The sequence below is a fragment of the Monodelphis domestica genome, chromosome 4 (assembly GCF_027887165.1).
Source record: "Monodelphis domestica isolate mMonDom1 chromosome 4, mMonDom1.pri, whole genome shotgun sequence".
NCBI classification, from domain to species: Eukaryota; Metazoa; Chordata; class Mammalia; order Didelphimorphia; family Didelphidae; genus Monodelphis; species Monodelphis domestica.
The window spans coordinates 400,951,729-400,970,311 of record NC_077230.1 but is presented as its reverse complement, the minus strand read 5'-3'; the positions used below and the strand labels follow the sequence as shown (position 1 = coordinate 400,970,311).

At 38.1% G+C, this 18,583-nt stretch overlaps 1 protein-coding gene across 1 annotated transcript in view; it reads left to right on the top strand.

The window, feature by feature from the left end:
- The first annotated feature begins 414 nt into the window (after positions 1 to 414).
- The window catches only part of SLC25A33 (solute carrier family 25 member 33), a 34,921-nt gene continuing 16,752 nt past the window's right edge, over positions 415 to 18,583 (top strand). The window contains exon 1 of the mRNA XM_001376078.5: positions 415 to 1,465. Coding sequence (XP_001376115.1) covers positions 1,407 to 1,465 — 59 coding nt within the window. The 5' untranslated portion in view covers positions 415 to 1,406. The remainder of the gene's footprint in view (positions 1,466 to 18,583) is intronic.

The following is an 18,583-nucleotide window of genomic DNA, read 5'->3' as shown; positions in this document are numbered from 1 at the left end:
AATAAACAGAACACTTACAACAATGAAGAGGAAAATCACAATAAAATGACTCAACCCTGTGTTTTCCCAATGCCCAAGCTTGTCCCCAGAACAGAATTAAGAAGATGACTCTCATTGCAGAGGTGGGGGACTATGGGTGTGGAATATCATGTATACAACATTAGATCTTGTGGATTTATTGGTTTTGCAGAAGTTTAACATTTTTAAATTTATTGTTTTGATTTTTTTTACACAAAATTCTTCTTTCCAACTATATCCCTTCTCTATTTACTCCAAATAGCCAAAGAATGAGGGACAGAGAGAGAGAGAGAGACAAAGAAAAGAGACTGTGAAGGAGAAGTCAAAGGTGAGGAGGAGGAGTGGTGAGGTGGGGAGAGAGAAACTATAAGAGAAACTATAAGGGGAGGTAAAGAAGGGGGAAATGAGGGGAAGAGAGATGAGAGAGGAGGAAAGAGAGAAACAGAAGAGAGGGAGAGAGGAAAGGATGGTATGAGGACAGAAAGGGAGAGAGAGACAGTTGGAGAAAGAAGGGAGTGACAGAGAGAGCTGAAAAAAGATGGAAGGAAAGAGATGGAGAGGAGGGAAAGACAGATAGATGAGGCAGCCCTTCTTCCCCCATTTACAGCCTTCATTACAAGGAATAGCTCGCTGGGGGGTTCTGGGGAGAAGGACCGAATTCAAAAGAGTGTGACGCAGAACCAAAAGGCATCAATAAAGATTGAATCTGAAAATCTCTCGCGCTTGGAAGAAAAGCGCTGGCTCTGCTTAGGGGTAGTCTGACAGCAGCCCCCAGCCCCTTATACCTCCTGGGGTATCTTGCACCTTCCACAGCACCTTCCGACTCTGGGCCCGCCTTCTCTCTCATCACCAGACTTTAGCTTTGGCAACCAAGGAACGACAGGACCGCGGCAACCGGCGAGTGGGCCAATCGGCTTTGAGAAGCGTGGTGCACCCCGCCCCGCCCCCACCCCACCCGCCCTCGGGCTTCTCTTTCTCCCTCACTCCCGGAGCGCGCGGCTCCACGCACGCGCACGAAGCGGAGCACGAGACCGCCACCCCCACGCCTTCAGGCTCTATCCGCCTCGCTCCGCCCTTGCAGCCTCGGGGCGCGCGCGACCAACCCCGGCGTGACGTCACCGACCCGGCCCCCCTGCGCCACGTGACGATCTCCTCAGCTCGCTCGCCGGCTCGAGTCGCAGAGGCCGGTGGAACGGACGGAGACGGCGGCTAAGAAGGCTCCTGAATGGAAGTGGTGAGTGCAGCGGTGATGTTGGCTGCCGAGCCGGCCTGAGGCGGCTGCAGCCGGGAGACCCACCGACCGACCGACTGTCTGCGACTGACTGACCGACGGCCGGCGGCGGTGACGGAGCTCCGCGCAGTGCCGGCTCCTCACGCCCGGCCTGGCCATGGCGACGGCCCCCTCGCAGCAGAAAGAGAACACGCTGCTGCACCTCTTCGCCGGAGGGTAAGCGGAGCGGCTTGCGCCCCGGCCCCCCCCCCCCCCGGGGGCTTCGGGGCCATTTCCCCTTCTCCCAGACCTCCTCCCCTCCTCCACCCCTCCCTCACCATCTGCTCCCCTGGCCCACCCTGGGGAGCGCTCTTGGGCCCTTCCCAAAGCTCCTCCTTCCCTTATTTACTCCCCCGTTTTCTGTTCCTTACCCCCCTCCCCCAACTCTGCCTCCCTGGGGCTCCTTACCTCTGTCTCCCCTGGGTTCCCCATTTTTTGGTTTCGGTCTGCTCCCCCCCCCCATTCTGCCTCTCTTGCCACCAACCAAATTCTTCCTCGCCCCCTTCTGCCCCCCGCATCTTTGCCTCTCTGTGGTCCCTCTCTCTACCTTCCTTACCTCCCTTTTCATTTCTATCTCCTTTCCCCCACCTTAACATTCTTTTGTCTTCCCCGGAATTTCCCCCTCCCACCCCCCTCACTGCCATTTTGCCTTAACTGGTTCTCTTTTCCCCAATTTTCTTCCCTCGATCTCCCCATTCAGTCTTTGCTGGAGCTCTACACGGGTCCACCCTGTCTCAATCTCTTCCCCCCCTCTCCCCTTTTGTCTCCCCAATATTTCCTCCTCGTCCCCATTTCTGCTTGCCTTTCTGGATCCCCTCCCAGTTTCTGCCTGTCCAACCTTACCTCTGCTGACTTTGACCCCCACCTTTAATTCCTTGTTCCCTCTGATTAATTTTCTCTTTAACTTTGTTTCCTTTTCCCATTTCGCAGTTATCTTGAAGGAGAACGTCTGATATTTTGGAATTAGGATAGAGGAGGGTTGGTTGTTTGCTTGTTTGTTTGTTTGTTTTTAATTTATGAAGATTCTAGAGAAGCCGGTTCTTGAAACTCCTGAAAGGAGGTGAGGTTGAATTTTGCAGACGTTAAAGAGTAAGAGGAGAGTGGGGGGAAGGTACCTTACTTTATTAGCTTTCCCAATTTTCTATCTCTGGAATTTTTTTTTACCTATCTTACCAGCCTTTCTTCCCAGTGATATTGTTATCTCCTCTGGGTTGACAGACCTATTTTCTTAAGATCTTAGATTTAGGGGTTGAAAGGTCCTCAGATCTTCCGGTACAATCACCCATTTAAATGTGAAGAAACTGAGGCCTAGAAATATTGCATCTTAACTCTAACCATGGTCACACAGGTAATAAAGGCCAGAGACAGAAATGGAACTCAGATTTTCTCCCCATTAGGGCTGTTTCTATTGCCTCATTACTACTTCATATTGCTCTCTCCTCCATCATTTGAATATTCCAATAACAATGCCTAACATTTTTTATAGGATTACACCATTTTTGTTTTTGTTTTTCAATTGTTTTTCAAAAACTCCGACATGTATTTTCTTTTGATCCTCAAAACAACTTTTAGTTTGCTAAGTGACTTCCCCAAGGTCACATAGCTATTATCTGGGTCAGTATCACAATCTAGGTCTTTAGCTTCCCAAACCCCAGTATATTTTCTATTACAAAGACTAGTACTTAAGCTCACTGTTTTGCTTTTTAAGTTATCGTTATCTTAAGACATTTAGACCACTCATCAGCATCTTGGGCAAAGACTGCCCTTTTTATATCCCCAGTTCTTAGCAGAGTGCCTGGCACATGGTAGGCATTTAATAAATGTTTGATGACTATGATTACATATTTTTTTTAGGAACCTAACTTATCATGTACTTTTAGGAAACTTGATGCTTTGAAGCATTTCAGGATGAATTAAATTGTTCCTTGTAGATCAAGAGTTTCTATCAGAATGTGTGTTTTATATGCTTGACTTGTAAACCAGAATTTGAGGTAAGGCCTATGAGTTTAGGGCATTTTATTTTATTTTATTTTGTTTGTTTGGATGATGAGCATGTAGGGTTGCCTGGAAAAGTGTATTGAATACTTTAATTGTGTTTCTGGTTAATTAGTAGCAGTGAATCTTTCAAAGGTTCTACTTCTGCCCTGAATTGTAAGAGGGTGACAGTTTTTGAATATTGATAATTTTGGGACCACGGTGAACACTTAGATTAATGCATAGACTTGTTTTGTACATAACATCATTTAGAAATAGTTCAACAGAGAAAGGGATAAAGCTCTAATTTACTCATTTGTTTTGTGATCATACAGAATGTCTCAAGTCTTAGCTCAGTTTTAAGCTCTACTTGCAAAGCTGTATCAATATAATATTGATATAGCAATGCAAGGAATGTGTTTACCTTCCTAAAAACCTTGGCTACTCTTTATAGATGTGTGAAATTCTCCATGTAAAACGGAATTACTGTTTCCCTTGACTTTGACACTGAGGCTGCTGCAGTATCTGAGAATTTGGGAGATTTGATGTTTCAGCAAACATTTTAAAGATTGTACTAAACCAAGCTCAGGTAGAATTTTGAAGAATTAGTTGTGCAGTTGAGTCAACAACAGATTTTTTTCCCCCATAAACGCTATAATTCTAAGCCCCCAAATTAGCTGTTCAATGCAACAGGAAATGTTGTTGGATTCCAGTCTCATCTTATATCATTTATGTGTGACCTGTGTGCCTGTGTAGACGCTGAGCGATTTAGACTCTGACCTTTAGGGCCCCTTCTGGCCCTTAAATCTATGATCCTGTGAAGATTACAGTAAATCCTGATAGACTTCCAAAGTGTCCTTCAGTACCCCTTTGGGCAGGGATTTTTTGCCCTTTTTTTTTTGTCATAGACCTTCCATTATGTTTTTAAATATACAAAATAAATACATAGGATTACTCAAGGAAACTGATTCTTGTGAAATAAAGATAATTTTTTCTCGTTTATGTTAATGAATCAGTTCTTGGACCCCTTCAGGGTAAGGACTTCTACACTAAAGTGTTACCTTTTTATATATGTACATTCTTCACTTACAACTCTTTTCATTGTTAGCATTTGTTGATTTAAGCTTTTAATACTTGATAAGGCAAGTGGGGGGGGGGTGCAGCCAGGTGGCCTAGAGACAGAAGGTCTTGGGTTCTAATTTGGCCTTCAAGCTGTGTGACCATGGGCAAGCCATTTAACCCTAATTGCCTAACCCTTCTGCTTTGGAAATGATACTTAGTTTTGATTCCAAGACAGATGGTAAGGGTTTTAGAAAAATAGATAAGACGAAGCCTTGAAGCTTTTGAACTCATTAGCTAGCTTTATTTAATAGTTAATAAACTACAATTTTAGGAATTGTGTGAAATATAGAAAATGCCTTTTTACCAAAAAAAATTGTGTAATTAATGACATTGATCTATTTCTGATTAGCTTGTTCTAAGTTAGGGTAATTTGACAAATATTAAATGAGTCAATTTCCTCATCTATAAAGTGGGGGGAGATTGTGTCTACTTCCCAGGTTTGTTAGCATTAAATAAGGAAATAGATATAAAGCAGAAAAGCACTATAAAATGCTAGCTATTGATGATTACATATTATGCAGGTAAAACTAATGAGCCTGATGTTTCCTCTGAACAAAAGTAAAGACCATGTGGCATATGTACTGCTCAGTTCTATTGCTGAATAGCTTGTTTTTGCTGTTAATCTGGAGACTTTCCAGAGAACTGTTAATTCCATTTAAGAAGAAAAAAAAAACCTTTAAAAAAGGTAAAACTTTCCATCCTTATAACTGTTCCATTTCTCTCTTTTTTTTTTTTTTTAAACCCTTACCTTCCGTCTTGGAGTCAATACTGTGTATTGGCTCCAAGGCAGAAGAGTGGTAAGGGTAGGCAATGGGGGTCAAGTGACTTGCCCAGGGTCACACAGCTGGGAAGTGTCTGAGGCCAGATTTGAACCTAGGACCTCCCGTCTCTAGGGCTAGCTCTCAATTCACTGAGCTACCCAGCTGCCCCCCCATTTCTCTTTTTAAACCAGTAGAAGTTATATTATTAGGCACTTTTGCATTTAAATGTTGTCAGTGTAGCTAACAAGGAATAGTTTATAATTGCATATCCTTAAAAACATTGCCATAGTGTGGAACTTTACATCTGACTACATTGAAACCCCATAAGCATTACTTTTTTATGCAGAAAAGAAAAACTTTTATATTTTCAATTAGTCTTTGATATCAGCTAAGGATTTTGTCTGGAGATACCTGAATACTCAAATGTAATTCCCATAGGATATGATCACAGATTAAAGCTGAAAGGTTGTCTAGGACAATTCCTTCATTTAAGATGAGGAACTAAGACCAACAGAAAGGTAGTGTCATGCTTTGTAACCTACTTATTAGGTATAGGATATGGTCCTAAACTTTTGAAGGTTTGGTAACTCATTTGCTCACCAAGTTTATGATCTGTCTCTAAAAAAATGATGCATGCTGATCAGAGTTAGAAAATGCTTATTTTTAAATGAGAATATCAATGATTACAAATAATGCCATTATTTATCTATGATAACTAGTGATCTCTTTGGCAATAAAAGTCATTTGAAGAGAGCATTTGCTCCCTGTGGTCCGATCCATTGGGGAAATAAAATTATCAATCATAAGGATATCTGGTGACCATGAAATTGAAGGAAAGGGAGTTGTATATCCTTCAGGAATATTTCCATCCAGCTATTGTAGGGCTTTTTCTAGCTAAATGAATGGCTTTTATTCCCAGACAGTGCTGGAGACCAACATTTTTTGTTTTATTTCTCCTTTTTCTAGATTCCATGGAGACTTAACATCTTCTGGTAATAGTTACAGTTAGATTATAGTCTAGATTTCAGGTGTTTTAGTTGAGGTTCTCAAAACATGGAGCAGTTACTTCTGCAGCTGGTTGTGTTCATCAATTTAATGTTGATTATCAGCTCTAGAGCTGGAAAAACCCTGAAAGCTTATCTAGTCCAAGCCCTTCATTTTATGATGAAGCTGAGATATATTTTCTGAAGGTGACATTTATTGATCTTTTTCCTATCCTCCAATTCTGAGTGTTTTCCTTTTGGAGCCTTTAGCCCTAATTTCTTGACAAATAAAACTAAATACAAAATAAAACTTGACATTTTTATTCCAAATACTTAATATATTTTTTAAAAGTTGAAGTCATCTTAAGTGGCTTTCTTATATAGTATATCCATTATTAACCACATGTTTTCATTTTTAAAAATAATATTTTTTCATCACAAATTAGACTTAGAATTTCAAAGTGTATATTTTAGTACCTATTCTAAGTATCTTGTGTAGTACCTTTATATAATTTGGGGCATCTGGGGGGAAGTGGATAGAATACCAAACCTGGAGTCAGGAAGCCCTGAGTTTAGGTTTAGATACTTATTACCTGTGTGACTCTTGGTAAGTCATTTAACCTCCAATAGCCAGAATTTCTACATCTGTAAAATGGGGATAGTAACAGTATGTAATTCTTACCAGAGTTGTTCTTAAGACTAATTGAAATGATATTTGTAAAGCACTTAGCACAGTGCCTGGCACACACATAGTAAATGCTATATAAATGTGAAAAATTATTACCGATAATATGATTTTAAAATATAACCCAGGAAAACATCTTGTTTCCATTTTTGTATTTTCTCTAACATTATTTACCTTCTTATCAGGTTGGGCAATAAGCTATTTGTTGGATCTCTTAAAGAAAACTCATAAAAACAGCTTTTTAACCTAAGATACTGCAGAGGTAGACATGGATCAAAATAAAGACTCTTGTGAGATCTTGTGTGTTTTGGGGGGGCAGCTAAATTGGGAGGTATATGGATTTCTTTGAAGCTTTTAGATATCTTAATAAGTTAAATATATGATTTCTATGCATTTAAAATACACAGCTACCTATGTTTGTTCCATTAGTTCCATTACATTTACTGTCTCAGATAATTCCTGTGCATCCTTAAACAGTTTTGAGGTTGAGCTCTTTCGAAGAGAGATGCTACATTTTTATCTGCATTTGGAGGTTGTAGTAATCTATAAGCCTCACCAAAATAGGGGAAACATTACTCTGATGTTTGTGGGAGGTGAATTCAGTTTTATATTAAACATTCTATGAAACTTTGCATGAGCTATGTATGAAGAAATGATCAAACATTTGTGTAAGATTATTTCCTGTTTTTCTCCCAGATGGCTGATTCTTTTCAAGGGTATGAACATACTACAAAGTGCTTCTTTCACTACTATTACCATTTTTAGCCTTATTCCCAATTGAGGCAGGATACAGGAAGTATCATTTGGAGAATTGGCCGATTCACAGTATATATTGGAAGTATTTATTTTGATGTGTACAGACTGTATAAAGACAGGTCTCTGATTCATCAGAAGTTCTGTTTAGTGTTGTCTCATTTCAATGGCAAATTTACCCATCTTAACAGGCAAATGAAACATGCTAATAAAGTTTATAGAGATGCTTTGCTTTGTATTGTTGGAAGATACTGAAATCATGGGTTATTGAGGTATAAGGTATATATGTGTATACATATGTTTTCCTTTCTTTACAATTATGCATTCTGCATAATTATTTCTCACACACCCAAAAAATGCCTGGTGGGGCAAATATAGTTAGAGTAAAAATAAAGATGGTGAAAAACTTCCAAGTACCACCAAGAAAAAAAAAGAGTAATTGAAAATTGAACCACAACTTGCAGTAGCAATTAGTGTTAAACTTGCCTTGCAAGTAGTTATACAGTATTTAGTGGGAGAATACATTTTTTACCAAGTTCATAATGGCAATAAGCTTATGACAAATAATTATGTTGGTTTATTGAATGACCAAACTAAATGAGAGAGCAAACAAAGATGAAATAAAAAAACATTTAATAGTTTTTAGAAAGTAGTAGTGTTAATTGTTTTCTTGTTCTTGGAATATACTTAAAAATGGAAAACATGGAAGAATGTCTGAAATTGGGGTATATTCAGAATTAGAATTAGCACTTAAAAGATAGTTTTTCCTTCTTGGACAAAATAGTCATCAATTTCTATTGTGGTTATTTTAGGACCAGGCTGATGAAAGAATTTTAATTGAGCATTTAACATATTTTAGTCGTAGTTATATTTGCCTTTTTCCATTAATGCTTAACCCTAGTGTGATGTGCCTCCTCTTTCTCCTTTAAAGTTTTGTCTTTCAAATTGTTTTCCTTAAGACTATCATATTCTTTGTATAAATCACTTTTCCACTCCTATTTGCATCAAGTTGGAACAAATCTTTCTGTGGTTCTGGGTTTTCATAGGCAATGATAGCAGAGCCAAATTCTGACAGACTCACTACCATGTTATAAACAGATAGTCTTTTGTCTGAGGACAAGCTTAGCTAAGTTTAAAGAGACTTTTTATCAAGTCCAAAAAGTGTGCTGAGTGTTTGAGTCACAATGATTCAGTCAGCAAGCATTTTTAATGCATCACCTGTTTTCCAGGTACTGTGCTAAGAACTGGGAATAAAACTATAAAAGCAAGGTAACACCTGCCTTCATGAAGCTTACATTCTAATAAGGAAGTTGACAGCACACATAGACAAGTGGTGGATATTGTTTGGATTTTTGGTTTAGGCAGAAGCAGGTTATGACTGGAGTTATAGGGCAATATAATTTTATTCTTTCCAGTATCTGTGATTATTTTTCCCAGTGCAAGAAGAATTGTTTTGGGAAGGGGAGAAATGAGGATGTCAGGACAAATTGCAATAGGAACATATATTGTCTTGGATAAGGATAGGAAGAATAGTCTGGGGTCAGCTTAATACTGTGGGTTGAAGTAAGTTTTCATGTTTACCAATCCATTCCAAGATTGCTTAATTCTTAGTGTCTGGGTTAATTAATTCCACCCTCCCCCATTCCCCATAGATGCCCCAAGGATTGCTGTTCTTGGTAGGCACAGAATGCCTGGGAAGAGGACAGATGGTAAGATACCTGTTTTGGAGTAAACCTTTGTGGCTTGGTGGATGGTGAGAGAGAGAGGGAGAATAAGCATTTATATAGCACCTGCTATGTGCCAGGTACTGGGTTAAGCACTTAACAAATATTTACCCATTTGATACTTAACGACAACCTTATGAGGTAAGTGCTGTTATGATCCTCATTTTATATTTAAGGAAACTGTATAGCTGGATTGGAATATTGGTCCACTACTCCATTAAGAAACCTTTGGCACAATCATAGGTCCTTGAAGTAATAAAGAAATATTTCTCATCAAAATGGGGGAAATGCTCAGAGAATTTCTCTTTGAAACAGTGGCTTTGTATTACCAGCACAGCTCTGATGTCCTGTAATTGTTTTTCCTGTCTCTAGGAGCTTATCAGAAGGTTGTTTGTGGTTTTTTTTCTCTCATTTTCAAAACTGCTAAGATCCCAGGTCTTTATTTTGGGGGTAACTTCAGATTCTCTCAAGTGTTGCTTAGAAAGGGATAGGATGTAGAAAATGCAGTCAAATTGGAGTATTTGAGGCAATCCAGCTAATCTTTCTCAACATTCCCCTCAAACAACTTTAAAATAACACCTCAAATCAAATTTTGAGGTAGAAAAGCCAACAGAAGATCAGGGTGAGATTTTTTTTTTTTGGACATCAGAAGGAGAAATTGGTATCACTGGAGTGGAGGCTTATCAGGACATCCACAGTGGCAGCAGCAGCTTTGGAAGCTCTCGGAGATGGTAAGGAAATCAGACAACTGAGATTACAGGGGACCTTTTGCTGGCACTGGGTACAAGTGGCCCTAATTGGCAATTCTATTGCCCCAATACCTTTCTGGGTTGCAGTTACAGGGTGGAAAAGAGTGCTGGGGGTTGCTTATAAAGGCACAGGGGCCCTGGTCAAAGTTCCAAGGCAAAGGAGAGGACTAGTGATTGTGGCTGCAGGAGACTGGAGACCCTTTCTGGGTAAAGACCAGAGCACAGACCAGGAGAACAGTAATCACATCTCTCTTAGAATCATACTACCTTGGAAGCACCAAAAACTTTTGCAGGACACCCCCCCCCCCCCCCAAAAAAAAAAACCAACAAAAACAAAAAACAGAAGCATGAAAAAGCCTGACATTTTGGATAGTGCTTCTCTGCCCCCAGGTGAACAAAGCCCAACTTTTAACATGAAGTTCAAAGTTAAGAAATAGGCTGGGGAAATGAGCAAACAGTAAATAAAGAATTGTGACCACAAGAAAACTACTATGAAGGACAGCTAGGTGGTTTAGAGGACTGAGAGTCAGGCCTAGAGATTGGAGGTCAAATCTAACCTCGAGACACTTCCTAGCTCTCTGATGCAGGGCAGGTCACTTAACCCCTATTGCCTATCTCTTAGCACTCTTCTGCCTTAGAACCAATACACAGCATTGATTCTAAAAGGGAAGGGAAGGGTTTTTTTTTTTTTTAAGTAGCTATAGTGGCAGTGAAGACCAATACATAAACTCAGAAGAAAACAATGTGACAACAGCTATAAATAAAGCCTAAATTGAAAAATGCTAATTGGACTCAAACCCAACAAGAATTCCCAGAAGACTTAAAGAAAAGCATGGTAGAGGGAAAATTAGGAGAAAAGGGTGACCCAAGAAAATTATGAGAAGAGCTTGGTAAAGGTACACAAAATAAATTTAACACTTTATAAAACTCAAATGGCAAAAGACACAAAAATTAATTGAAGAAAAGTACTTTATCAGAATTGGCCAAATGGGAAAAGGTAAAAAAAATTTGCTGAGGAAAATAATTTCTTAAAAATTAGAACTGGGCAAATGGAAGCTAATGACTCCACTGAGATATCAAGAAACATTAAAATGAAGTTAAAAGAACAAAGAAAATTGAAATAGTCTCATTAGTAAAACAGCTGATCTGAAAATAGATTAAAGAGAGATAATTTAGCAATTGTTGACAGTGCAAGGATCTGAGACAACTCTATGGCACTCATGATGGAAAATGCTATCCGGTACCATAGAAAGAACTGATAGTTTGAATGCAAATTGAAACATATTCTCTACTTTCTTTTTTTTTAAACCCTTACCTTCCGTCTTGGAGTCAATACTCTGTATTGGCTCCAAGGCAGAAGAGTAGTAAGGGCTAGGCAATGGGGGTCAAGTGACTTGCCCAGGGTCACACAGCTGGGAAGTGTCTCAGGCCAGATTTGAACCTAGGACCTCCTGTCTCTAGGCCTAACTTTCAATCCACTGTGCTACCCAGCTGCCCCCTACTTTATTTCTTCCATGAATTTTTTCTAGTATAGACTTTTTTCTATCACAACATGATGAACATGGAAATGTATAATAACACATGTACAAGATGTATCATATTACCTGCCATCTTGGGAAGGGGGAGAACATGGATTGCAAAATGTCAGAAAATTATGGTTGAAAATTATATGGACATGTAATCTGGAGGGGGACGAAAGAATTATTAGACTACCTGAAAGCTAGGATAAAAGAAAGAACCTAGACATCATATTTGAAGAAATTATCAAAGAAAACTGCCCTACTATCTTAGATCCAGATGGTAAAATGGCAAATGAAAGAATGCCCTAATCACCTCCTGAAGATCTCAAAATGAAAACTCCTAGGAATATTATAGCCAAATCCAGAATTCCCAGGATAAAGAAAAAACAGCCAGAAAATCAAGTATTATGGAACCTCAGATGGGATCAAATAAGATTTAGTGAGTTCCATGTTAAAGGGCTGGAGAGCTTGATTAATGATATTCCATAAGACAAAGGTGCTAGGTTTACAATCTAAAACAACCTACCCAGCAAAACTGGAATATAATTCTTCAGGAATGAAAAAAAGGGGGCATTTAATGAAAAGGAGTACTTTTAAAGCATTCTTAATTAAAAAAAGGCGTTGAGTAGAAAACTTGACATTCAAACAGAAGACCCAAAAGAAGCATAAAAAGGTAAGCATATGAAAGAGTAATAATAAAGGATTTTTTAAAAGTTAAATTATTTACATTACTATATGGGAAGACGATATATATAACTCCTATGAATTTTATCAGTATTAGTGCAGTTAAAAGAAGTTTGTGTAGAGGGCATGGATGTAAGTCTTTTATTTTAGAATGATCTCCCCCCAAAATGATGGGATGAGAAAAGGGGATGCATTGGGAGAAAGAAGAGGTAGAATGGGGGAAATTTCCTCGCTTTACAGTGGAGGTGGAAATGGGTGAAAAGGTGGCAATGATTGAACATCATTCTCATCTGAATTGGTTCAAAGAAGGAAAAAAAATATATATATATACACTCAGTTGTCTATAGAAACAGAACTTTACCCAATAGGAGATAGGAGGAGATGTTGAGAAAAGGGAGGACAGATTAAGAGGAAGCAGTGGTTTGGAGCAAAATAGAGTTGAGGAGGAAAGGATAAAAAGAAAAAGCAAGAAAATGAGTTGGACTGAAAAACAATAATCATAACTGAGTGGGATGAAGTTACCCATAAAATGGAAGCAGATAGTAGAATGGATTCGAAGTCAGAATTTAACAATAGGTTTACAAGAGAAATTTAAATAGGACACAGGTTTTGTAATCATAATTTCAGATAAAGCAAAAGCAAAAAACGCATCTGATTAAAAGAGATAACCAAGGAAACTCCATTTTGCTAAAAGGTACCATAGATAATGAAAAAATAACAAATTTTTGAAGTGAATTTCTCTGATTAAAGTCTCATTTCTTTTATGCTGAGTCAAATTTATAAAAATAAGATCCATTCCTCAAATGATAAATGGTTAAGGATAAAAACATGCAATTTTCAGAAGATGAAATTAAAAGCTGCCCATAGTCACTTGAAAAAATACTCTAAAATCACGTTTAAAAAAAAAAACCTCTTAGTAGAAACTGAAGACAGAAGGGCAAGGATGAGGCAATCAGGATTAAGCCAGAGACACACAGCTAGGAAGTATTTGAGGTCAGCTTTGAAACCAGGTCCTTCCAACCCTAGGCCTGATACTCTATCTACTGTGCCATCTTGCTACACCTTAAATTTACTGTTGATTAGAGAAAGGCAAATTAAAACAGCTCACTACCTTATGCCTATCAGAAATGACAAATAGGGGGGAATGGGCATACTAATGAATTGGTAGTGTAATAGTGAACTAGTCCAATCATTCTGGAGAACAATTTGAAAACTATGCCCATAGGGGCTGTTGTAAAGGTATCCTTTGAACCTAGCAATATGTCTTCTAGCTCTTACCCCAAAGAGAGAAAAGAAAAATGGAAAAGACCTATATGTGCAAAAATATTTATAGCAATTCTTTGTTGAAAAGAATTGGAAATTGGGTCATGTTCATCAATTGGGGAATGACTGAACAAGTTGTGGCATATGATTGTGATGGAATATTATCCTGCTGTGGTAAATGACAAGGGGAGGTGGTTTCAGAAAAACATGGCGAGACCATTATGAACTGATCCAAAGGGAAGTTAGAAGAACTGGAAGATCATTGTGCACAATAACAGCAGTGTTGTAATGATAACTGTGAAAGACTTGTTTAATCTGATCAGTACAGTAATGTAAGACTACTAATTCCAAAGACCTCATGATGAAAAAAATGCTCTTTACCTCCAGAGAGAGAACTAATGGACTCTGAGTAAAATTTGAAGTTTAATTTGGTGTGGGTTGGGGGGGGGGGGTAATGGCTAATATGGAAAGATGTTTTGCATGATTTTACTTATATAATTGATACATTGCTTATCTTATCAGTGGGTGGGGAGGGAGAGAACTTGGAATTCAAAATGTAAAAAAGTGTTTAAAATAATTTAAAGAAGGAAATGATGCTCAGAATACAGTATTAATGAGTCTTATTTTTACCATATCATGTAAAAAATAATCATGCTATTTGACAAACTTGAGGAGAGGAATTTTTGTTTTGATACAAGTATTGAATCCATAGTGGGGAAAATAACTAAAGTAGCATAGAAGTTTTAAAAAACACTCTTAATTTGTGTTTTATTAAAAACTGACACAAGCTTAAATTTAACTAATTTAAAACTGAGTAGGGAACATGTATTTCATGTAATTTTGTCAATTCATTATGGGGATTATAAGGGCCTCAGATTATTTAGTCCATTTCACTTGTTTTGTAGATGAGGAGATGAGATCCATCATGAGCTAAATTATTCTATAGGGTACAATGGCAATGTCAGAATTTTTTTTTTTTAAGCCTAGGACAAAAGTTGGATCCTGAAAGTTCTCCAGGCCTGCTGTAGAAAGTTAGAAACATGAGCTTCAAGAGATATTGATGAGCTATCTAAAAGTAGAAAGGGATACCTCAGGAAATATCATTTACCCTCATTGGAGGTCTTAAGGAGAAGGCTGAAAGAACATTTGCTGATTGTGTTGGAGGGATTTTTCACAGATTATGTGAATAGATGGTCCCTTCTCAACTCTTAAGGCTGTGTGATTGATTTTTGAAAAGTTCTTAATGATAAGATATTTTATCATATCTACTACCTTCTAGCATTTCCCTGTTGTAAGTAGTGATATCCTTTTGACTAAGCAGCTGGCCAACTTTATCCTAAATCCCTGCCATGTTTGCTACCATTAATTTCAGTACTTGCAGGTATGAACCATTGTTAGACAGAGAAGGATAGAATACTAACAGTTTATTTGTTCAGTGTTATGGCCCCACATTGAAACCCTTCAGATTACACATTAAAACACATGATGGCAGTAAGGATACAGCATGTTATAAAAAGTAACTTAAACATGAGAAGTATATTTAAAATAAGGATAAATAGATGGAGCTTTTTGGCCTCCTAGAACATGAGAAATGATAATAGATAGAAAACTGTGTATTGTTCTGACCCCCCCTACTTCTGCTTGTTCTGATTTCCCCCTCCCCCTTTTAAAAGAATCAGAAGGCTCCAGTGTGGTTTTTCCCTGGAGAGAATTTCTAGAAAGTCAGGGACAAAGATCATAACAGATACATACTACATATCATACAGAGTACATACTACATCCACAAAATCCATTGACATTAAATATCACCTGTATTGTGGAGAGGACAAGGATAGGACTAGTTTCATTGGTCTGGGGCAGTAATGACAAACCTTTTAGAGATTGAGTTCCCAAACTGCAACCCTCATGCCACATGTGAGCCACCACCACCACCACCACACCTGGACAGGTGAGAAATGTCACCTGCATGGAGAGGGGGAAGGGAGCATCTCTCTATGGCACGTGGGCCATAGGTTCACCAACACAGGTCTAGGGAATTCTGAAATGAGCTTCTACAAATGCAAGCCAACACCTTTGCAAGTTATTGCCTCAGAGAGTTGCTTTGAGGCACTAGACATTTAAATAACTTAGCTAGGAACATGAAGTAATTCACATGTGTCCAAGGCAAGGCTTGAATTAAGCCAAGTCTTCCTGGTGCTGAGGCTTTCAAGCCACAGTTCCATGTGGATAGCCCCAAAGTATTGAAAACTTGGGAAGAAATTTTTTTCTAAAAAAGATTAAAAGTTGTATTTTGGTCACCTAAGTAAATTTTCTTTCAGGGAAGACTCCAATGAACATGTTCTATTTATTGATTCATGAAGGGGAAATGGGCTAGAGATTGACCTGAAAATTGCTCTGGCTTCCAGTCCCCAGGTTATTTAAATTTACAAAAAGAATGATTAGCAATAACAGAAAATGTTTACACATCACAGAGATAAAGTGGTCAGTTCAAAAAAGAAACTTGCTTTGAAACTGGAACCTATTCTTTTGATTTAATTGGAGGTATTAAAATTTATACTCCAAAGATTTTAGAAATCTTAAATTGCCTCTCAGAGGATTCGCAATCAGTACTTTTTCTAAGTAATGCAGAGTGCTAGCAAGGTTAAAGAAATCTTTGTGTAGACGTGTATAAAAAACTTTAGGAAAATAGTATTATTTAAAATAGTAACTATGGGTAAAATTGTGGCCAGATTCATGAAGATAGTACTGACTCATTGACAGCCAGGTATGTGTTTTTGTTTATCCAAACCTTTTCCTGGTCCTCATTGACTAGTAGCATACATTAGGAAGACAGCTGGTCAGGGTTATTAGTGCAGCTGACTGTGAAACAGTGTGAACTGATGAAAGGGCATACTCAGAACCACCATTTTCTTTCCATTGAGTCATTTTATTAAACACAAGCACACTTCAAACACTACATTAATCTAACCTAGCTGCCAGGCCCAGACACTAATTGCAAGTGATGGGATTATTAGTAAGAGCCTCAAATGCATGTTTTTCATATATGTGGAATTTTCTTAAGAGAAAATAGTAATGGTTTCAATTGATTCATGTCATAGTGTTTTATTTTTTATTTCTCCTGTTTGGCCCAAAACTCTTACATCTGTTTTCTTAGATATATTCTTGTTTTTCAGAGTAAGCTATTTATTTGAATAGGGACATAAAACTTCTATACTATATGTTTAAGTGAGGGAGACAGCTTGACTGGGAGACTGGGTCCCTAAAATTCTATATTTTACCCTTTTATGATAGCACAGTAGCACTCACTTGGTGCATAATGTTTTTTAGGCACTCCATTGCACACCTTTGAATTGAACTATTTAAATTATTAATAAAGTTGAAAGGATTTGTGGTGTAGTGGAAGGGAACACCTGGATTTGGAGTCAGAGGTTCAGGTTTCAAATTCTGGGACTTGAATGAACTTGAGCAATTCTCTCTGGGCCTGATTTTTACTTTGTCATAGGAGGGGGTTGGAATTCATCTCTTAAAGACTTTCAGTTCTAAATCTACGATCCTGGATTTGGTGCAACTAGAAAATATTTAACCATGGTTTCCCCAAATAGAAAAATCTAGTTGCTGTAAATCTTCATCCTTCTGCCTGCTTTTCCCGTACTTCTGATTAAGTACTATCAGGCTGTTAGTTAATAGTATTGTTTATTTTCTCAATCTGTAACCTGGTGCTAAAATATTCTAATCAGGTGTAATTAGGGTCATTAGTAGTTTTTCTGACCAGACTTTTAAAAAACATTGATTAAAAAACATTGGAGTCTCAGTGTGCCACTGTTCACACTACAGAGCAGAATTTGTATGACACATTTGTTTAAGGTGGGATATATTATTGATGTATCAAAGGCTTTCCATAAACACAGTTATAAGACAGAATCTTAGCATAGAACACAAAGATGAATTTTAAGCTAGGTTCCAGTAATGTTGAATCAAAATTATGAATTAACTTAATTCACACCTACCTGAAAGCAGATAACCAAAAAAAGTGTACCAATAGGCATAATAAAGTGAGTGAATCCACACTTTCTATGTCCAAAAATGTTATGTCTCGCTTACATTTTGAATACCTTAGTCAGGAGTTTATACATTTCCCTTACAGATCCTCTGACAACATAGTTGATCATTGTGGGGTTTTTTTTGTTTTTTTTTTTGTTTTTTTTTTTTGTTTTGTTTTGTTTTTTAACCCTTACCTTCCGTCTTGGAGTCAATACTCTGTATTGGCTCCAAGGCAGAAGAGTGGTAAGGGCTAGGCAATGGGGGTCAAGTGACTTGCCCAGGGTCACACAGCTGGGAAGTGTCTCCGGCCAGATTTGAACCTAGGACCTCCCGTCTCTAGGACTGGCTCTCAATCCACTGAGCTACCCAGCTGCCCCCTGATCATTGTTTTGATCAGAATTCTTAAGTCTTTCAAAGTTTTTGTTTTTACAATGTTGATCCATCATTTTTTCTCTTAGTTTTGCCATCTTCACTCTTATCTTTTCCTGTGATCCTTCCTAGGTTTCTCTGAAACGATTTCATTTTTATGGCACAATAATCCATTATATTCGTTGCCATGATTTGTTTAGCCATTCCCCAATTAATGGTCTCTCCTTAGGCTTCTGAATCAGGAAGTTTGTTTTGCTTGTTACTTTCCTTTGCAGGTATTTTCTCTATGCTTAACCTGCTCCCCTCTACTGTTTCCGTATTGAGTTTGGTCTAATTCTACATTTAATTGCGGATATGCCAATTGGGAGAAATATAAAGTTCCATTCTTTCTACTCAAGTGGATTCCTTCTGCCTTCCCTTCTCTTTTCTCTTCCCTCTTCAAACCTTCCAACAGAATCTACTCACCTTTAGGTGCTTTGTTTTTCTTAATTCCTTTAATACCCTTTGAATACATTAAGATTCTGGAGGGGAGTCTTAGCATTTTATCATCATACAGCCCCTTCCAATTGCTTGAATAAGTTTACCAAAGTTTCTGTGAACTCTTATGTTTTAATTTCAAAGTTTAGTTCTTCATTAGTAATGCTTGAAAATCCTCTCCCATTAAAGT